The following is a 22,819-nucleotide window of genomic DNA, read 5'->3' as shown; positions in this document are numbered from 1 at the left end:
TTCACAAGTAAGTATTTTTTTACCTAATGCGGGACCTAATTAATGCACAGAAAACTTGCACCAACAGCAATATGATAACAATCTCTTAATCTGTTTTAATGGTGTTGGTTGAGAATTGTCACAATATTAAAATGTTCACACTTGTTTTCGAATCCCACCAGTGCTGTCTCCCTCTTTTTTCTCTGTAATCTCCTCCAGTTGAGTTACCTGCACACGTCTAATTCTAGCACCTTGTGTACCCTACAACGATCTCTGCTGCTGCCAAGTCCATGTCTTGAATGGTCTCTCTAAATCTCTCCACCTTCCCCACAACTTTTAAAGTCCTACTTAGAAACATAGAAACATAGAAACATAGAAAATAGGTGCAGGAGGAGGCCATTCGGCCCATTGAGCCAACACCGCCATTCATTGTGATCATGGCTGATCATCCACAATTAATAACCCGTGCCTGCCTTCTCCCCATATTCCTTGATTCCACTAGCCCCTAGAGCTCTATCTAACTCTCTCTTAAATCCATCCAGTGATTTGGCCTCCACTGCCCTCTGTGGCAGAGAATTCCACAAATTCACAACTCTCTGGGTAAAAAAGTTCCTTCTCACCTCAATTTTTAAATGGCCTCCCCTTTATTCTAAGACTGTGGCCCCTGGTTCTGGAGTCGCCCAACACTGGGGACATTTTTCCTGCATCCAGCTTGTCCAGTCCTTTTATAATTTTATATGTTTCTATAAGATCCCCTCTCATTAAAACATTTAAAACTTAAAACATTTTGGTTGCGTAAACAAACACGAAGTGCTGTAGTAACTCAGCTTCTTCAGACTGACTATAATATAAATCTGGAAAAGATGTAAGGGCAGGTCAAAGCTTGGCAATCTGCCAAACACACCCATATCACCTCAATCCATGTATCACCAGGCTTTGTCTCACCCAGATCTCTTTCCCAGCTTTCTCGCAATACTACAATCAGTCCGAAGAAGGGTCCCAACCTGAAACGTCACCTATTCATTCCCTCCACGGATGCTGCATGACCCGATGATTTACTCCAGCACTTTGTGTTTTCCTTAAGATTCGAGCATCTGAAGTTCCTTGTGTTTTCATTTGGCTCCTTAAATCTACATGGACTACAGATTCTAGACATCACTCCTCCATTTCGTATTCTGCAACAGGTCATATGAAATAAAAAGGACCACTGTGCATTGAAGACCTTAACAGGGTTTGTAGCCAAGTCAACAACCAGACTCATGAAGGGAATGGGAGCCCGAGGACAGGCCTTCCGGCAAGCCGTCAGGTCGCTGTCAGAGGCTGCCGAGCGAAGCAGCAACTGGCTGTGGCTGAAGAGGAAAGACTCCAACTGGGCTGCAAAATGACCAGCAACAGGAGTAAAAACAGAGGGGAGCGCACCTGGGACGCCAGGTATCGCTGTTGAGCCCTCTGGAGGTGTCGTGGGCCTATCAATGAAACACCAAGGAAGGAGGGTGCCCACCTGATGACCCCAATGAAGTCTTTACCCCTACCGAGATGAGAAAACATTTCTTCACAGAGTGGTGAGTCTGTGGAATTCTCTGCCACAGAAGGTAGTTGAGGCCAGTTCATTGGCTATATTTAAGAGGGAGTTAGATGTGGCCCTTGTGGCTAAAGGGATCAGGGGGTATGGAGAGAAGGCAGGTACAGGTTACTGAGCTGGATGATCAGCCATGATCATATTGAATGGCGGTGCAGGCTCGAAGGGCCGAATGGCCTACTCCTGCACCTATTTTCTATGTTTCTATGTTTCTACCCCCACTCAAGAGATTAAGAAGGTGCCGATTACAGTAGGGATTGTAATACCAAGTCCTATAAGCTCAACTAAACCTGATGAAAGCATAGTAGAATAAATGGTGTATATTAAAATTGAATTAAACTATGAGTGGAGATGAACGATAACGTGGAGTAAAGAAAATTGGCAAAGCTCAAGATGCAAACTGAAGTAATGCAATGGAATTAGTCTAGAGCATCGGTCGCAATAAAGACAGAAACAATTTTGAAAAGGTAGATAACCCTGAGAAGAACATTGGTTTGAAATTTATCTAGATGTATGTAATGATAGACTGCCAACGAAAGTTGAGGTGCCCAAGGCAGTGTTCAAAACAAAGTCATCAAACGTGTAACTTCAAATTGACAGTGCATTCAATATAAGTTGGCATTTTGTTGCTGAATCTCATGACAAAGTGCTTCACGGAGGGATAATAAAACAAATTATATATAAAGCTACAGAATCATTTATCAGAGTTACAAGAGCAAATGTCAAGTATCCAAGTCTGGTGCTTTATTTGAAATTGTGGACTGTCTTGCATCTTTTAAAACAGTAAATAGACAGAATAGTAGCCACCAGCAATCAGCAAAATGACTAATCTTAACAATATTGTAATAAATCTTCACACTCAATACGTGTCATTTTATTTATTTTAGACAACATAAATGGAGCTTGTCATACCTAGTCCCCCACAAAATATATGGCCTTTTCTTTTTTAACTTGATATTATGGCTCATTTCCCCAGAGTGAATAAACATAGGGTGGCACAGTTGACATAGCAGATCTTTAGCTGAAGACCTTTGATATAAATTCCACATTATCAAATTTAGGGGTGGGGGTCAGATGTGTGGAATTCCAGTTCTAGCCTCAAGCACTTCCTGTTTCTTCGGCTGCCTTAACACTTTTCCACAAGCATTCATCTTCTAAACTTTCCATCTCCTCTCTACCTCTTTCTCTGCCTTTAAAATGAGGACTGAAGAATGATTAATTGAATATAATGCAAATAAGTGCAACGTGTTGCATTTTGGGAAGTCATGCCAGGCAGGACCTTCCCAATGAACTGCTGGGGGAATGTTGTGGAGTAGAGGGATCTAGAAATGCAGGTAATCTTGTGTACTGCCTTGGTGTAATCTCCTATTCTTACAGACTTGTACTTACGTATGATTGAGCCTATGTCCAGTAAGATTTTTACTGAACGGTATGCAAAAAATGAATTTCACTGTACCTATCTAAGTGTAACAATGAAGTACCTTTGAAAACCATTGAACATATATCCCTGAAAGTAGCATTAGGGTGGACAAGGGGGGCATTTGGTACATGGTCCTTCATCAATCAGGGTACTGAATATAGAAATTGGGGTGTGATGTTACTGTTGTATAAGATGTTGGTGAGGCTATATTTGGAGTATTGTAAGAAAATAACTGCAGATGCTGGTACAAATCGAAGGTATTTATTCACAAAATGCTAGAGTAACTCAGCAGGTCAGGCAGCATCTCAGGAGAGAAGGAATGGGCGACGTTTCGGGTCGAGACCCTTCTTCATACTTCAGAGTATTGTGTTCAGTTTTATTCACCTTGCCAAAGGAGGGGTGTCATCGAGCTGCAGAGAGTGCAGAGAAGATTTACGAAGATGGTTCTTGCATTTGAGGGCCTGAGTTATACGGAGAGGTTGACAGGCTAGGGCTTTTCTCCTTGGAACACAGGAGACGAGGAGGTGATCTTGCAGAGGTGCATTAATCTATGAGGGGGGGGTTGGTAGGGGGAATTTACAGTCTTTTAACCAGATGAGGGGAATCAAGACCAGAGAACATAAATTTAAGGTGAGAGGGGAAAGATTTCATAGGAACCTAAGGAGCAAATGTTTCTCAAAGATGGTGGTGGGTAATGTGGAGCAAACGTTAAAAGAGATATAAGGTGGGGGGGGGGGGTTTGTACGGATGGCGGTGGGTGGCTGAAGGTAACTGTGGGGAAAAGGGGGTGTCTGGTTGAGGCAGGTGGGTTTTGTGGCGCTGAAGAGGTTTTACGATGGGCAGGTAGATATGCAAGGGGTGAAGGGACATGGATCAGGTGCAGGCAAATGAGATTAGTTTACCTTAGCCTCATGTTCGGCAAAGATATTGTGCATTTAAGGGCCTCCTCATGCTGTCCTCTTCCATGTCCTAAGATAGATACAGAATGCTGGAGTAACTCAACGGGACAGGCAGCATCTCTGGAGAGATGGTATGGGTGACGTATCAGGTTGTGATCCTTCTTCAGACCGTTCAGTTGTGTGTCATCCTGTCAGTGTAAAGACTCGACATGATTACAGTCAAGCTGTCCACAGTGCACAGATACAGAATAAAGGGAATGACAAATTGTGCAAGATGAAGTCCAGTATAGTCCGATTGAAGATAGTCTGACCGTCTCCAATGAGGTAGATAATAGCTCGGGACCATTCTCTAATTGTTGATAGGATGGTTCAGTTTGCCTGCAAATTTAACCTGCAGTTTGAGAGAAGATGAAATCAGATGTGTTGTATTGATGTTGAGTCAAGGTAACTAGAGAGGCATGAGGGAGGAGGTGGCTAAAGGTGATTGGAAAGGGACCCGAAATGTCACCCATTCCTTCTCTCCAGAGATGATGCCTGTCCCGATGAGTTACTCCAGCATTTTGTGTCTGTCTTCGGTGTAAACCAGCATCTGCAGTTCCTTCCGACACACATGCCTTCCATGTCCAATGCTTCCCGGGAATCTCAATAGACAATAGACAATAGACAATAGTTGCAGGAGGAAGCCATTCGGCCCTTCGAGCCAGCACCGCCATTCAATGTGATCATGGCTGATCATTCTCAATCAGTACCCCGTTCCTGCCTTCTCCCCATACCCCCTGACTCCACTATCCTTAAGAGTTCTATCCAGCTCTCTCTTGAATGCATTCAGAGAATTGGCCTCCACTGCCTTCTGAGGCAGAGAATTCCACAGATTCACAACTCTCTGACTGAAAATGTTTTTCCTCATCTCCGTTCTAAATGGCCTACCCCTTATTCTTAAACTGCGGCCCCTTGTTCTGGACTCCCCCAACATTGGGAACATGTTGCCTGCCTCTAACATGTCCAACCCCTTAATAATCTTATACGTTTCGATAAGATCCCCTCTCATCCTTCTAAATTCCAGTGTACACAAGCCTAGTCGCTCCAGTCTTTCAACATATGACAGTTTCGCCATTCCGGGAATTCACCTAGTAAACCTATGCTGCACGCCCTCAATAGCAAGAATATCCTTCCTCAAATTTGGAGACCAAAACTGCACACAGTACTCCAGGTGCGGTCTCACTAGGGCCCTGTACAACTGCAGAAGGACCTCTTTGCTCCTATACTCAACTCCTCTTGTTACGAAGGCCAACATTCCACTGGCTTTCTTCACTGCCTGCTGTACCTGCATGCTTCCTTTCAGTGACTGATGCACTAGGACGCCCAGATCTCGTTGTACGTCCCATTTAGTCAGCACATGGGGAATCCGACCACTTACTTACACGCGTCAGATATCTTCAGCAGGGCAGGCAAAGGGATTTAAATGTTGGCGCTTTTGAAAAGAAGTATTAAGTATATATGCCTAGATAGTCGAGCGGGTTCATAACATGTTTTATTATTGCAGGGGGGGGTACTTGCCCTGCCACCTCCTTGCCCGCTCTACATATTAAATTGAATTTCCATGTTATTGAACTTCGGGAACGTGGTCCTCCGGCATATTTTCAATAACCAGAGTAGCGGGGGGCGTGTCCAATGCTTGGCTGAGTAGACATAACTTTTCAGCACTCCCGAAAACAAAGCCCTAAACTGCTAAAAAAAAGACGAACTAAAGGAATCAAGTACTTTAAATTAAATCAGAAAGAATACAGAACGTACAGATGCCTTCCAAGAAAGCAAAAGGAGGAGTACAACTGCCACAGAAGCAAGCAAAGGAATCAAGGAAAAAAATCGAAGGAAGGCCCACAGCTCTGATGGAGCAGGGGACTAGATTTGGTGAGCCCTCGGCAGGCGGTGAGTCTGGGGAGGGTTCCGGTATGAAGCTGGAATCTACTACTCCCAGCAAGCGCTCTTTGACTCGGGTCAAAAAACGAGGGAGTCGCCGTGAGTTACCAAAAAAGCCCACTGTTTGCCGAGAGGCTGCTGATGTTTTGTCTGTTTTGTCTGGAGTTTCGGACTCGAGTGACGATGAGGTAACGGGAGACTCCACTAGCAATGGAAGTGGAAATGAAGAAGAGGAAGAAAAGCAAGAAGATACAGAGACTAATATGAAAACGATGCTTCAAGAAATTATTAACAGGCTCAAGAAAATTGAAGGAGATAACAAATTAATGAGGAGAGATAACAAGAAATTTCGTAAGGCTTTGAAAAAAAATGGAGGAGAAATTTCAAACAGTGACAAATAAAGTGGATAATATGCAAATGGAAAATGAAATGTTAAAATCTAGAGTGGAAAAAAATGAAGATAGTATTACTGCAGCAGCAATTGAAAGCAAAAAGACGGCGGAGAAGTTGGATGCCTTGGAAAACTGTAGCAGGAGAAATAATGTTAAAATTGTCGGTTTGCCAGAGGGAGTGGAGGGGGAAGACCCAATTAACTTTTTTCAAGATTGGATAGTGACCACTCTGGGAATAGATAAACAAGGTCGGATGGAAATAGAAAGAGCACATAGGGCTGTAAGACCAAAACCCTCGGCTAATCAAAAGCCAAGATCTGTGTTGATTCCATTTTTAAGATACCAAGATCGAGAATTGGTTTTCAAAACAGTCGGGAATAATATAAGAGAGGGAAAACCAATAGAACATGAAGGTACTAAAATAATCTTTTACCCAGACATCAGTAATGCCTTGTTGAGCAGAAAAAAAGAATTTAATAAGGCAAAAAATATTCTATGGAAGAAAGGCTATAGGTTCATTTTACTGCATCAGGCTACTTTGAAGATTATGATCAACACTGGAGAAAATAAATTTTTTAAAGACTTTGTCAAAGCAGAAGAGTATGCGGAAGAATTGCCATCGAGAAATGCTTAAGAAGATTCATGAATGATTGATTATTAATAATATCTGTATACTATAGAGGGGATTAACTGTATTAAGGATTGTTAATTTTTAGAAGTACTTGATATATCGGGGGGGTTGGAGAATGTGGATGCTCCACCATAATCATGGGCACAAGTGTGGTGCGGACCACACCTCGTATAATAGAGGGGGGTAATGTTGCTAATCTATTTATTAACAACATTAGAGGGAGGGTCTATTTCTCTATCTTTCTTATTTCTTTTCTGTTTTTATACCTGGACTATGGAGGGGAGCACACTGAAATACGGTACAATGTAAATACCGGAAGAGGTATCAAGGTAAGGAAACAACAAAAAAAAAGGAATGAATGGATAACACATTAAATTTTTTAAGCTATAGTGTGAATGGGTTAAATGGACCGATAAAAAGGAAGAGAATTTTAACACAGATGAAAAAATTGGAAGTAGATATAGCTTTCTTGCAAGAAACACATCTAACGGAAAAAGAGCATCAAAAGTTAAAGAGAGATTGGGTAGGAAGTATGGTCGCATCTTCTTTTAACTCAAAAGCAAGAGGGGTTGCTATCCTATTTAAGAAAACGCTACCAATTAAGATACAAAATATTGTAAGTGACCCAGTAGGTAGATTTATAATTGTACATTGTCAAATTTTCTCAGAATTGTGGACTTTAATGAATATATATGCACCAAATACAGATGATGAGAAGTTTGTGCAGGATACTTTTCTAAATCTAGCGGAAGCACATGAAAATATATTGATAGGGGGAGATTTCAATTTTTGTTTAAATCCAGTAATGGATAGATCATCAAGGACAACGACAAGGACAAGAGCAGCGAAGACAACCTTGAATTTAATGGAAAGTTTAAATTTAATAGATGTTTGGAGGAAAAGCCATCCCAAGGAAAGAGATTACTCTTTTTATTCCAATAGACATGATACATATTCTAGAATAGATCTATTTTTGATTTCAGCTCAATTAAGCGGTAGAATAATACAAATAGATTACAAGGCTAGATTGTTATCGGATCACTCACCATTATTAATGAAAATTACGATGCCAGATAAAGAACAGTCAGTGTATAGATGGAGACTCAACTCTTTACTATTGAAAAGACAAGACTTCTGTGATTTTATTCGAGGACAAATTGAATTATATTTGGAGACAAATTTAAATTCAGTGGATGATAAATTTATTGTATGGGATGCAATGAAGGCTTATTTGAGAGGCCAAATTATAAGCTACTCATCTAAGATAAAGAAAGACTATAGGAAGGAATCTGAAAGATTAGAAAAAGAAATCACCATATTAGAAAAAGACTTACAGAAAACTTCTTCAGATACAAAAAAAACACAACTTGCAAATAAAAAATTTCAATACAATACTTTACATACTCACAGAACAGAAAAACTAATATTACGAACTAACCAAAGATATTATGAATTAGGAGAAAGAGCGCACAAGGTATTGGCATGGCAACTGAAAGAAGAACAAATATCAAGAACAATAAATTCAATTAGAACAGATCAGAACATTATTACTTATAAACCTAGAGAAATCAATGAGGTATTTAAGCAATTCTACACTAATCTGTACCATTCTGAATCTGAAAAGGATGAAATTAAGATAAATAATTTTTTATCCAAGATACAATTACCAACAATCTCTAATGAGGAGCAGATGGGACTAAATGCCTCCTTTACTTTGAGAGAGGTGGAGGAAGTATTATATTCTTTACCAAGTAATAAATCTCCAGGGGAAGATGGTTTTCCGCCTGAGTTCTATAAAAAATTTAAAGATTTGTTGTTACCACTATTTATGGAAGTGATACATCAAGCGGAAAAAACTTCTACATTACCAGACTCCTTCTCATTGGCAATTATAACTGTAATTTTAAAAAAAGGGAAAGACCCTTTAAATGCATCTTCTTATAGACCAATATCATTGTTGAATGCAGATTATAAAATATTTGCTAAACTTTTAGCAAGGAGATTGGCAGAATATTTACCGAAGCTGGTTAAAGAGGACCAAACTGGATTTGTCAAAAAAAGGAAAACATCTGATAATGTAGCAACATTTATAAGTATTTTACATTTAGCACAGAAAAGAAAGGAATTGAGCGTAGCAGTTGCTTTAGATGCTGAAAAGGCGTTTGACAGGTTAGAATGGGATTTTTTATTTAAAGTATTAGAGAAGTACCGATTAGGAAATGGTTTTATTAACTGGGTAAAAGCTCTTTATAAACAACCTAAAGCCAAAGTGGTGACAAATGGCCAATCTTCTCAATCATTTAATTTGGAAAGATCTAGTAGACAGGGATGTCCCTTGTCACCGGCTTTATTTGTATTGGCCATTGAACCTCTGGCAGAGCTAATAAGAGCAGATTTAGATATTAAAGGATTTAAAGTTAATCAGGAAGATCACAAAATTACTTTATTTGCTGATGATGTCTTAATTTGTCTTACTAGACCATTGGAATCCTTAAGAAAATTATATTTCAGACTGGAAGAATATGGGAAAGTATCAGGATATAAAATTAATAAAGATAAAACTGAAATAATGCCTCTTGTTGAAGGCAATTATGATCAATGTAAAAGAGAAAGTCAGTTTAAATGGCAAAAAGAAGGCATTAAGTTTTTAGGAGTTAATGTAGATAATAAGTTAAATAATTTGTATAAATTAAATTATAAACCACTAATAAAAAGAATAGATGAGGACCTGAAGAAATGGATGAATCTTCCAATTACATTGATAGGGAGAGTGAATTGTATTAAGATGAATATTTTTCCGAGGATACAGTATTTATTTTCAACACTGCCTATACCTTTGCCAAATAAAATTTTTCAAGAATTGAACAAAACTGTGGGGAATTTTCTTTGGAAAGGTAAAATGCCAAGAGTGTCTCTGGAAAAATTAACATGGAAATTTGAATTAGGTGGATTGCAATTACCAAATTTTAAAAATTACTATCTGGCAGCACAAATGAGTTTTATTTCATCCTTTTATCAAGAGGGTGGAAAAACAGCATGGGTTAAAATTGAAATGGATAAAATAAAAGAATCTTGTCCAGAAGAATTTATATATAAATGGGAAGCGAAGCTATTAGTTAAGGATAAAGAGTCACCTTTGCTAAAACATTTAATTAATACATTGTTGAAAACAGTTAAAGTTAAGGATAAAAGATTTTTCTTAACAGCTAAAACTCCATTAGTAAAAAATGGATTATTGCCGTTTGCTTGGAATAATCAAATACTACAACTCTGGGAACAGAAGGGTATTAAAAATATAGGAGACTGCTATGAAGGGAATATCTTTTTGACATTTTCGCAATTGAGAAATAAATATCAAATTCCAGGGAATAGTATTTTTTTCTATTATCAATTACAATCTTTTTTAAGGGAAAAGTTAGGTAATTCAATGTCTCTATTTCAGATTAAAGGAATCGAATCCTTGATTCAGGGCAAGGGAATGAAAAAATTTATATCATCAATGTATAAACTACTACAGATATCTAGTCCAAAGATAGGAATTCATAAAGCAAGACAAAGATGGGAAACAGATCTTAATATTATTATTGATGAACCAAGTTGGGAAAGACTGTGTTTAGATAGTATGAAAAATACTATTAATGTGAGATACAGCTTAGTACAGTATAATTTTTTGCAGCAACTATATTTAACCCCGGAAAAATTTAATAAATTTAAACCAAACTCATCTGAAAGGTGTTTTAGATGCAACCAAGACGTGGGCACTTTTATACACTCTACATGGGCATGTCAGAAGGTAATTCCTTTTTGGCAAGACCTAAAAAAGTTTTTAGATCAAATGATGAATAAGATCATACCAATGGATTCAAGGTTGTTTTTGCTAGGAGATACAAAAGGAATAATACCAAAGCTAAGTTTGGATAAACATCAGGAAAGATTTCTCAAAATATCATTAGCAGTAGCAAAAAAATGCGTTGCGGTCACATGGAAAGAACAAAATGAAATAAGATTTGAAAGATGGCATGCAGAAATGCGGAGTTGTATCCCATTAGAAAAAGTAACGTATAATCTGAGAAATGGATATGACTTCTTTTTGAAGGTGTGGAACCCATTCATGGCAAAGCTAGGATTAAGAATAGGAAGTAGTTAAATTCAGGATTGCTTTGATACCTAACAAGAATTTTAAAAGAAATTACTCGGAAGTGACTCCCTCGGGACTCCAGGTTTTTCTTTTTCTTTCTTTCTTCTGCTTTTTCTTTTTCATTCTTTTGAACTGGGGGGTGGGGGGGTGGGGGGGAGGGGAGAAAATACAGAACAATACGTGTATAATCGAAGTTATAGGTCAGTGACTATTGTTTACTAAGGAATGTAAAATGTATAACGTATGGGTTCTGTTAAAACTTAAATAAAATATATATATTTTTTAAATAACCAGAGTAGCTGCTTCGATTTCTGCTCTGCACTGGTGCTGCGGCAGAGTTGCTGCCTTACAGCACCAGGCTCGGGTCCCATCCTGACCTGTCTGTGTGGAGTTTGCACGTTCTCCCTTTGACCGCGTAGGCTTTCTCCGGGGGGCTCTGGCCTCCTCACACATTCACCCCAACATGTGCCTTTGGTTGGCAGGTTAATCGGCTTCTGTAAATAGTTCCCCTCCTGTTCAGGCTAGAACTGGAGTCCTTGGCTGGTCGCTGGTCGGTGGGCCGAATGGTCTGTTTCCATGCTGCATCTCGAAACCAAACTAAACAATTCAGAAGTAACCATTTATCAACACTGTGTAGGAAGGAATTGAGGGTGCTGATTTACACCGAAGATAGACACAAAATGCTGGAGTAACTCAGCGGGATAGACAGTATCTCTGGATAGAAGGAATGGGTGACGTTTCAATAGACAATAGACAATAGGTGCAGGAGGAGGCCATTCGGCCCTTCGTGCCAGCACCACCATTCAATGTGATCATGGCTGATCATTCTCAATCAGTACCCCGTTCCTGCCTTCTCCCCATACCCCCTGACTCCGCTATCCTTAAGAGCTCTGTCTAGCTCTCTCTTGAATGCATTCAGAGAATTGGCCTCCACTGCCTTCTGAGGCAGAGAATTCCACAGATTCACAACTCTCTGACTGAAAAGGGTTTTCCTCATCTCAGTTCTAAATGGCCTACCCCTTATTCTTAAACTGTAGACCCTTGTTCTGGACTCCCCCAACATTGGGAACATGTTTCCTGCCTCTAACGTGTCCAACCCCTTAATAATCATATGTTTCGATGAGATCTGGGGTCTAGACCCTTCTTCAGACCCGAACACTAGCACTTACAGTATCAACACTAACTGATCACACACACGCCCTCGCCTGGATTTCTCTGATTTCAGGCTTACATTTGAATGCGTGAGTGGCGGATTTTTTTTTTTAATACCAAAAATAGGGGCACAAGGAACGGCAGGTGATGGATCTCTTGAGCAAATTACAAAGTGCTGGAGGAATTCAGCGGGTCAAGCAGCATCAGTGGAGGCGACAGGGAACTTTTCTCGTCGGGATTCTTCTTCTTCAGACCAGTTGAAAAATAAAATTAATCTCGTCAAACTGTCGTCGCTGAACAAGTAATAAAAATGTATCTGGATGGGAAGGAACTGCAGATGCTTGATTAGACAATAGACAATATACAACAGGTGCAGGAGGAGGCCATTCGGCCCTTTGAGCCAGCACCGCCATTCAATGTGATCATGGCTGATCATTCTCAATCAGTACCCCGTTCCTGCCTTCTCCCCATACCCCCTGACTCCGCTATCCTTAAGAGTATCTAGCTCTCTCTTGAATGCATTCAGAGAATTGGCCTCCACTGCCTTCTGAGGCAGAGAATTCCACAGATTCACAACTTTCTGACTGAAAACGTTTTTCCTCATCTCAGTTCTAAATGGCCTGCCCCTTATTCTTAAACTGTGGCCCCTGGTTCTGGACTCCCCCAACATTGGGAACATGTTTCCTGCCTCTAACGTGTCCAACCCCTTAATAATCTTATACGTTTCGATAAGATCTCCTCTCATCCTTCTAAATTCCAGTGTATACAAACCTAGTGACCTGCGTGGGTTTTCTCCGAGATCTTCGGTTTCTGCTTTTTTTCTGCTTTCTACTGCCCCACCCCCCCCCCCCCCCCCACACACACACACACACACACACACACTTAAAAAAAAAACACGTACAGGTTTTTAGGTTAATTGGGTTGTTCTCAATGTAAAAATGTCCCGAGTGTGTGTTGGATAGTGCGGGGGATCGTTGGTCGCCATAGACTCGGTGGCCCGAATGGCCTGTTTCCGCGCTGCATCTCTGAACCAACTGCAAACATTGGATGGAGCCGAAACTCACTGCTGTTGTATAATGGGCGTACAAGAATGAATGAATTATAGACAATAGACTAGGTGGTCCTGTTTGATCAAGACCAATTGTTAGACGTGTGCTTGAATATATATGTAGCAATGGCACGGGTGGTAACGCAGCTGAAGCCCCAACGTCAGAGACCCAGCTTCGAGTTTGCACGTTCCCCCTGTGACCGCGCGGGTTTCCTCCGGGTGTACCGGCGTCCCCGAACATCCCACAGGCGGGCGGGTTTGCGTATGGAGTGGATGCGACAGAACACTTAACGTAGAACGAGGGTGATCGCTGGCCGGCGTAGACTCGGTGGGCCGAAGGGTCCTATTTCCACGTTGTACCTCCCAACTAAACGATCTGACACAAACGGAAACTCACAATAGATCCGAGTCACCGCTAGAGCTGGAAATGAAAACTGCATTTGCTTCGCAAAATGACTCGGCTGATGGTCGTTCAACATTTAGAACACGTTGGTACATTTTATATTTAACAATCTCCTCTACAATTTAAAAAAAAGATCAATAAATGAATGATTAGATGCACTGGATTTACATTTTGTGGACAACCCTACTAATAATAATCAATAAAACAGTTAAGGTAAACGCTTAAATGCCCAAAATAGAACATCCACAAATAATGCTTCGGATTTCGTAAAAACATGTTTTCAGCGGCAGTTAAGCATATCACATATTATTAATGTCTGTTCAGAAGAGGGATCGTTACATCAAACCATCTCTAATGGTTCCTCCGCTTCAGGTTTAAGAGGCATGAAATGATGTCTGAAAATTCTGTCTCATAACTAGTTTCAGCCTTCAGCGGAAATCCAATTCAAATATAAGAATAACAGCTCGTCATTTTCAAAAACTGGTTTGTACGAACAATAATTTATGGATTCACGTTTGAGTAAGAGAATGTGACTTCAGCTATTACATACAGTATGTGCGTTGTATTGCTGCGGGCGGAAGTGCTGTGAATGAGTCGATTCAATCTTCTTCCAAAAGCAAGCATTCAACCAATTTCATTCGTCAAAAAAAAATTAAAAATTGGTTGAACCAAATGTAACAGAGGATTTGGGATCCGGCAACATCCATGCGAGCAGAGTGGATTTATCTCTGCTTCAGAACTTAGCTGTGCCCGCATTCAAGCTATCCCATAAGAAAATAACTGCAGACGCTGGTACAAATCGATTTATTTCACAAAATGCTGGAGTAACTCAGCAGGTCAGGCAGCATCTCGGGAGAGAAGGAATGGGTGACGTTTCGGGTCGAGACCCTTCTTCAGACTATTCAAGCTATTCCACGCGACTACAGAGCAGACGGGGGCAACAAAACAGGACATTACGGAGGGATGGGCTGTCCACAAATTGTGGTGCAAATCCAATGCACCTCATTACTGTCCCATCAAAACAACGTGAGGAGCTCCTGCAAATGCTAGCACGTAGCAGTCACCATACAATTCTCACTCGCATTCAATTTAGGTATCGCTCAGATTGAGTTGCAGCCTAGGTCTAAACATGGGTAAAAATAGCTGGATTTCGGAAGTAAAGTGTGAGTGATTGTCTTTGACAACGAGGCGGTATTTGCTGAAATGTAGCATCCGGAAACACTGGTAAAGATTGGAGTCAATGGGCACGAGGTGGAAGTTTTTCCATTGGTTATAGTCGTACATTCAGGACAATCATCACAGGCTAAGGGCAAAAATTCCCAAGCCAGTGCTTGAAATATCTGAATATTTCCATTTCTAAATGCCCTTTGCTTCGTTCCTCACATATATTACCTTGGGAATGAATGCTTGCCGATGCTTGTACAATGTTGAGTTTCAGCAGGGTCTCCATAAATAATGAAGTAATCTCTGCACTCACTTAAAGTAATATTTGAGAAACCTGTACATTTAGCTTGGTAAGTAGTAAGTTACATTTTCCACCTTAGTGCAAGGCATTGACCAAGTCAAGTCAAGTTTCTCCAAGAAAAGAGTTTGTCTACTCTCCTCCACAGACATCAACATTAACATTGTCATATCTACAAATATCAATATCTTGGAATTTATCATTCGCCAGAAACGTAATGGATTAGCTGCATTGATGACTTTGGGCACGGGAGAATCACATCGACTCACCACAGTTTACCATTGTCTACAAGGCAACTCAATGGAATATTCTGCATTTGCTTGGTTTAGCGTGACTCCAATGAAAATTAAGAAAATCAGCACTGCTTAGGACAAAATAGCCCATTCACTGTCATCTTTTAAAATAAAAACACCTCACCCCATTACCAGCGCATTATGTCAACAACTTACACCATGGAAACTTGCCAAGTGCTCTTCCAGACCTGTAACAAACAAATACGCAAGGGCCGTGGGCTCATGGAAACATCAACTCTCCAACTCATCAAGTTCTCCTCCTAGTCAAATGGCAATATGGGAATAACTACAGGGATTGCATCGTCTCAAGAGGGCGGCTAGTCATCCCCTCTCGGGAACATTTAAGAATGGGGAAACTGCTGACTTTGCAGTTATAATCTGCAAATGAGGCAAAATAGATAGAATATCAATATACATATAAAACTATTTTTCTGTTGTTATGTTTAATAATCTTAATATTCTGTTATAGAAATATTACCACTAATACATCAACCTAAAATGTGCAGAGAATATGTTTTATTTTATTATATCCCCTTAACACTCAGGAAATATATGGTTTATTTGCTAGAACTGTCTTGGTTACATGAATCTATTGCATTATGTTTAGATTGTTTTCAGTGCCTCAGCCACAAGATGCAGAGTGAGTGAGATATGATCAGTTCCAATTAATTGCCACTTGTGGAGTATTATTTAGGGAAGGGCATATACTTTGAAAGTCAAATTCATTTTCTTAAATGAAACCAGAATACTTAACTTCATCATAAGCTTATGTTTATTTTTTTCAAAGGGCAATGATCGGTACCATTTTTTATTGGACCTTGTTCTGATCTATTAACTCATTTTATTTATGGAGCATTATTATTAGTCAAAAAGGTAATTGCCGGGCTACCCTTGAACTCAAGCCGTTTTCATTTATATTTAATTGAAAAAACGTGTAATCCAAGGTCTCTTTCGAGTTACTTGTAATGCATCAACAGCTTGAACAGCGAATTGTGATTCGTGTAGTTGGTTAAAAAAAAAGCATAATGAGCTCAGAATCTGATTCTGTTTTTGGCCTATTTCCTGCCGGTATGTTTGCAACCACATGTAAGAAGTATGCCCAAAACATTTAAAGCCAGATTCGCACTTCGCGTGAGATTCAGATATTATTAAGCAAAGTAACCACGATATCAAAAATAAATCAAACCTTAAGATTATGTTTTAGTTGCATAAACAGTTCCAGACATGGTGAAAGGAATACATTGATTTTTTTACCAACAAATTTTGGTCATCCTATATTTTCTTTAAATTGTCTGGATTAAACAATCGAGGCAGCTAAACGTTCTTTTGCGTTCGGATTCGCTCCATCTGCAATGCAATGTCCACAGAATGTCGGTGCACAAGGTTACCCCCCCCCCCCCCCACCCCACCCCCCAAATGAACGAAATTAACCACTCCAATGTATCTCATCGCATAACACGAGAAATTGACCAAAAGCTATAACAACAACAACAAAAAACTGCTATCTATCAGCTCACAACACGGGTAAAATTCATGGTAATCCCGATGCGCCCTGCTCGTTTGGCCTCGGAAAAGGAGGGAAATTGAGAATTGGGCATCGTCGTCTTTTTTTTATCCCACCAGTGATCTGGCCCGTCAGTTCTGGATACGAGCTGCCACCACTGTAGGAAATCCACTGTAGAAACCTTTTAAACTCGCATTTCTCGCCACCACTCATTATAATTTGGAGCCAATGAACCACATTGAGACCTTTCTTGCGAAGCATTAATGTACGTTTAGTTGTTTGGTCTCCCATTTCCCCAGTGTGTCGCGCCTTCCTTACACTTATGACATTAAGTCGACGTGTTAAAATTACAACCAAATAACGGTTTAAAAAACTCGCGTGCAGATTGTTTCCTGATACAGAATTTTAAAATTCGTACCTTGTTTTTGGAAAAATACAGTGAATCTTTTGATATTATTGAAAATATGTGTTATTCTTCAGTAACTATATTTATACGTTGGCATGTCGTATATTTCATAACTTTGCATTTATAATTAGTTATACGTTTATATTTACAGAATGACGAGCTGTTATCCGTTATTTCAAAGTCCGCTTAGTTTTAACTAAGGTAGAAATGGTAAAAATAACCAAATGCCAGATTGTGTGAGAAAACCGTGTTGATCTTACGTGCCCATTGCATACTTTCGTTCCTTTGGTGACCAAGGCAAGGTCAAGTACTTTGAATACTTCTGCTTATAGTTCTCTTGTGTGCTACAGCGTTTAGAAACCAAGATGGAACTCTTAAATATTTTCGGTATGTACCGTTATGTAGAAACGGAAGTTGGAATTATTTAGCGACATTAGTCAATAAAGAATTATGGTTTTCCAGCAAAAAAAACCAATTAAAATGTTTTGTCTTATCAAAACAGAAGGCACGTAGGAACAAATCACCCATTCTATACCCACTCATTGAAATAAATGATATATTGAATATACCTCATCTTATAGTAATATAAGTGAAAGGAGTAGCATTGATTTCGACAACTGTATTCGCCGGCGTCGTGATTTACTTCTGAAATCTGAAATTTAACTTCAGCGAAGAAAAACAATCAATTTTGTTGGCCCCCACCTGCTACTTAGCTCCAATCAAGCAAATACAATGAGAATCTCATCGCCCACCACTCGCTGTTGTGACATTGAAAGGCTAGAGGTCATTTCAATGTGGTATCACATGAGGCAACGAGTTTCGTGTTTTGCTTTGTTTTAATGTCGCCACGCTACTTTTTTTAAAAAGTATATGTTTATGAGCATATTAATAAGACGAGGGATAAAAAACTTTCATCCAATATTTCCTCGGAATCATTGTGGTATTGTAGCTTTGGTTTAATCGATTCGCTAATTGGCTTCGTGCGATCCTTTATTGCACAATGCATTCGTTATCTGGTAAAACCAAAAGCTCCATCATTCCGAAGTGATTGGAAATTCTTCTTTCGTGCAATAAAAAAATATGACCAAATCTGACACTACACACTTACAGTATATTAGTGCCCTTGGTGTGTCTCAACGGCTTAAAATACCAACCCCACGAACATGCCATTGTGTGCCGAGATCAACAGTTAGTGCAGCAACTGTGTCTAGATATTTGTTTACATATCTTGCTTCGCAGAAGATTAGGGAAATCAGCTGCGAATCGGGAAACAGTTGATTTTTATAGTAGTATTGTTTTTTTAAGTCTGTGCATGGCTCAAACATTTTTGATAAACCAAGCAACACAGTATTTGAAAATGTTCTCAAATAATCGCCATTAATACTTTTCAATCGCGATTTTAATTCATATTTCTGTTTGATTTAAAAAAAGGAATATTTAACAATGATAAAGTATTTCAATTCGTAACGTGAGAGGGGCCTTTGATATCAGGCTAGTAACGGTACTATATAACAGCTGTAGTCAGTTGTCGCCAAAGTCTTAACCCGTGCATGTCGAGAGTATAAGTAAACCCGTTATAAATATGAACAATGAAAAGATTCAACGCAGTAGGTGCCGTGAATAAATAAACCTTGCACATGAGTGGCTTTCTGATGGGAGGCTAGCGAGAGGGGGTGGCGGTGATTAGAGGAAAGAAATGTTCACGTGTGAGAGACGGATTGCTATAAACACGGAGGCACGTTGAAATTTGTGAGATTTATGTTGTGATTCTGAATGAAAGTGCAAGATCCTGGTGTATTTTGTGCTTTTCTTTCACTCGCGAGAATAACCATTCTATTTTTTCAAAGTGGTCAAACGTGCTTGAGCACAGGCTGTTAACATATCGTACAATTGGGGCTTCGGCCGGACGTTTCCAATTCTTGGCTAGAGAACCAGAAAGCAATTAACGTTCTAAAATTCTGGATTTATTTACACGTGGAAAAATATCTCGCTGCTGAAAATTAACAAGGACATTGCCATTGATTTTTATTTACATGTTAAGACTCGCATTGGAGAACTGTGCTGAGTGGCCCCTGTTCTGAATGGTGGTGGTATGTGCATATGAAAATAATGACCAGTGATCAAAAACTACAAAGATTAGCGGGATCGAGACGTGATCGCTCGGGATTGTAACCTGGTTGGGAATACGTAGAAAATAACAGGGAATAAAATCAGATGGTGGCCCATGGGAATACCCATTTTGATTATCGTAGCTGCATCTACAACCTTTTATCTTAGAATATCCTTGGAATATTACTGCTGAGGTGACCCGTTGTCTTGTCAAATACATTTCATTGTACCGTTGACCTTGTGCCAACCAACATATGACAAATAAAATTATAATTAAAATTAAATTAAAATTAATTACAACTTATATTATCGAAACTTGGGAGCGAAATTCTATTTGTCATGTCTTCCGGTTGAATGCATAGCACTGAAAACACCTTATCAATCTCGTGTATCACACAAACCGCACGGAGCTAGATTGTTTTCCAAATGAACGTTTTGAACAAACTCGATTGTCCAAGGAGTTTGTTTATTGGAGCCATCGCTTCTTGAGTGAAAACAATTTCTCGCCCCCCAAAGTAAGTTACTTTGGTCGATACGCGGGTGTCTTTTTTGGGGGGATACAGCTAACACCTTTCCAAATGTCGGAATGGGCTGTTGACGCAAGTCCACTTAAAATGTTTAGAATGTGTTAATAGTACACGTAAACCGAATATTCCGGGCCCCGCCTGAACTCTCATGTAATGTAACATAAACCTTAGTGCATTGTTCTGGGTAAACGACGCACAACCATTCACCACATCAATTAACTGACCCAGTTTGTTAAATGCCAGTTTAAAATGTAAATTTAATCCAGCTAGTGATGTAATCTAGGTCCCCCGGGCTTAAAAAAAATTCTAATTTTGCATTAACTGCTTATTTAAAACATCATAAATGCCACTTAATGAAGATGGCGACTGCAGTCTGGTGGAGCGTGAAACGTGAGTAAATTTCAGTGTGGATCGGTCTCGCAATTGCCAATGAGATGTAACATGGAATAATCCATTTGAATGCTCGCCATTTCTAATACGCGTGCATCTGAACAATAAACTGCATTTTAATTTTTAAATTCACATTTAATATCAAACCAGTAACATATAAAGATATATAAATATGACGTGAAATTACGTTTTATCCTTGAAACAGATGTTGCACGACATTCGTAAACAATCCCAGCAAGGAAATTGGATTATTTCTGGTCTAATCGAGTCCACGCAGAGAAAGCTGAATAATTGCCTTAACCTAAATTAGTTAATCTCGGTAATTTCAGTCGAAACGATCAACAGAAGAATATATTTTTAAAAAGGACGTGTGTGCTTTTGCGAGTGCATATGTATTTGTGTTTGAAGCTGACTTGGGGAAAGTCACACCATTATCTACCAAAATTGTGAAGTGCGATATTAGGGCTATTGGCGATAAAGTATTTGCCAGCAATTTTTTTTTTAAGGAGTCGTCATTTCACTGCGCATCTTGTACGTGTATGTGACAAATAAACTTGACATGACTTGATGGGACAGGAGAGACACATGTTAGGAAATAAAAGAGAATAAAAACGGACCGGTGGAAAGTTGCGAGATTGGGGGACATGATTTGTGAGACCCCAGATTATATAACAAGGGAGGCGGTGGATATGGTTGGGAGGGGGGGGGGGGGGGTGAGGGAGGCGTTTGTTAGGTGAAGCCTTAGATTTGCAGCATAACCATTCTGTGACATGCAAACATTTCGACAGAACGAGACTGGGTCATTTATGCGAATCGGCATCATTATTTATCTAATTATAAGATCAAATCGGCCCTTCAAAGAAACGACTTTCTATGAACAATGGTTAACAAAGACAAATTGAAATCTGTGTAGCTCTGACCTATATATCCACCACATCCGCGCTGTTTAAAATGTGCACCTGAAGAACTCAAAGACTGCACTTAACATGGATGTTGTCATTTTAAGCGAATCAATTGTCCTCTGAAAATAATGCCTGAATTAATTCAGGGATTTGAAAGACATCCATCGTAAGTTTCTCGAATTGAGAATTAGACAATTGAAGCATAACATGAGATATAGTATATATAATGGCAGAGGGTGACCTTAAAAGAAAAACCAAATGGTGGAAAATGCAACGAAGGGTGGAAAGAAAACAAAAGGGAGGCATTTCACGAATTTCGTACTATACATCTTTCCCTGTTATACGGTATAAAAGTGACTAAACAACCACCAGAAGTTCTTCTGATACGGGTACGTGCTGCTTTACTCGGTTATAGGTCTCCTTCCATGACATGGAGGTATCTGCTGGCCTCTGGAAAGCAGAGGTAAGGCGTGCTGCTTCCCGAATAAAGCACGGGGAAAGATACTGGCAACAGACATCTCCGCAGAAAACTGCCCTCTTTGTACATTGCTGGCATCTGGACGATCTTGGGGGCAGGTTCGGTCGTGTTTGTGACCTCCAGTTCTGCGGACAGCTGCCTTTTCAGTTTATTTCTGCGATTTTGGAACCAAATTTTGACCTGGGTTTCCGTGAGTTGGAGCGAGTTCGCCAGGCAAGCACGCTCGGCGCTGCTCAGATACCTCTTCATGTCAAACGTCGACTCCAGCTGGAAGATTTGGCTCTTGGAAAATATCGTGCGCGTCTTCTTTTTTGCCAGAATTTTGTTTTTCTTGTTGTGTTTGACTTTGGCCGAATCGTCGCTGTGATCCGCCGTTCCCAGCGACCGGTATGACTCGGGGCTTTTTGCTGGGTGTTTACTGGAGTCCATGGTGAATTCAAGCGAAGAGGTTGTGAGATAGCCGGTATTCATTGTCTCTGCGTCACAAAAGCCACCAAAGTCAGATTTTCCTGGCGCTATCAATGCATAAACATTGCAGTATTAGAACTCTATTACTGAACACGCTGAGCGTGAGAACATTAACCTCAAACCCGAGATAAAGAGTCGCGAAAGTCTCCCTGGATAACAGCTTGCATGCAAAGAAAAATATTCATCTCCCCTCTTCCTAACCCGTCATTAACAATGGCCTTTCAATGCCTAATGTTATCTCCTTCAAATTTTCATGTAAATACGTGCATTAGATTTTTTTTTTTAAATAGGAAGATAATAGTATTTCCGCGGAACCTAATTGACTGAACTGGTGATGCTGCATCAGCCCAGCCCACGCCATACCTTGAATTGTTTTCCTGTAGTCCTTGACCAGCCTAAACTCCGGTCTAGTGGCTTCATTGCGAGATTTCAATTCCACCGCGGATGCGACCTGCTGCTTTGCACGGTCATGCTTCTTCAGCTCTTTGCATTTCGGACTGGGTTTCAATATGCTGTCGATGGTGAATTTCAGCGACAGCGGCTGACACTGAAGGGTCTCTTCCTTGTCCATCGCTTCTCGCTGCGATCGGCTACAGAAGAGATAATAGGACCACGTTCGGTAATCGTGTCACTTAATTGTCCCGGAGGCTTCAAGCGATGATCTTCCTCCCGCCAACACCATTCCTGCCCCGATCACAGCCGCACTCTCGCTCGGTTCA

At 40.0% G+C, this 22,819-nt stretch overlaps 1 protein-coding gene across 2 annotated transcripts; it reads right to left on the bottom strand.

The window, feature by feature from the left end:
• Window positions 1-20,404: 20,404 nt before the first annotated feature.
• On the bottom strand, window positions 20,405-22,819 carry hmx4 (H6 family homeobox 4). 2 transcript variants are annotated; one of them, XM_078412754.1, is made up of 2 exons: window positions 22,464-22,819; window positions 20,405-22,147 (listed from the first exon to the last, which is right to left on the bottom strand). In XM_078412754.1, the coding sequence occupies exons 1-2, from the start codon at window positions 22,669-22,671 to the stop codon at window positions 21,564-21,566; spliced, it is 792 nt and encodes a 263-aa protein (XP_078268880.1). In that variant the 5' UTR covers window positions 22,672-22,819; the 3' UTR covers window positions 20,405-21,563. The 2 variants fall into 2 exon arrangements, with proteins under 2 accessions (XP_078268880.1, XP_078268887.1); XM_078412761.1 differs by having other exon boundaries at window positions 20,405-22,108.

Source organism: Rhinoraja longicauda, chromosome 1 (assembly GCF_053455715.1).
Source record: "Rhinoraja longicauda isolate Sanriku21f chromosome 1, sRhiLon1.1, whole genome shotgun sequence".
In the NCBI taxonomy this organism is placed as follows: Eukaryota; Metazoa; Chordata; class Chondrichthyes; order Rajiformes; family Arhynchobatidae; genus Rhinoraja; species Rhinoraja longicauda.
Note: the sequence above shows the minus strand (reverse complement) of the source record. Positions and strands in the feature narration are given on the sequence as shown.

What these genes read in the sequence shown, in the direction of transcription:
- hmx4 (XM_078412754.1), bottom strand. Translation starts at nt 22,671, where the DNA reads ATGGACAAGGAAGAGACCCTTCAGTGTCAGCCGCTGTCGCTGAAATTC. An exon ending in CTACAGGAAAACAATTCAAG is followed by an intron (nt 22,148 to 22,463) that starts GTATGGCGTGGG and finishes ATGCATTGATAG; the next exon opens with CGCCAGGAAAATCTGACTTT.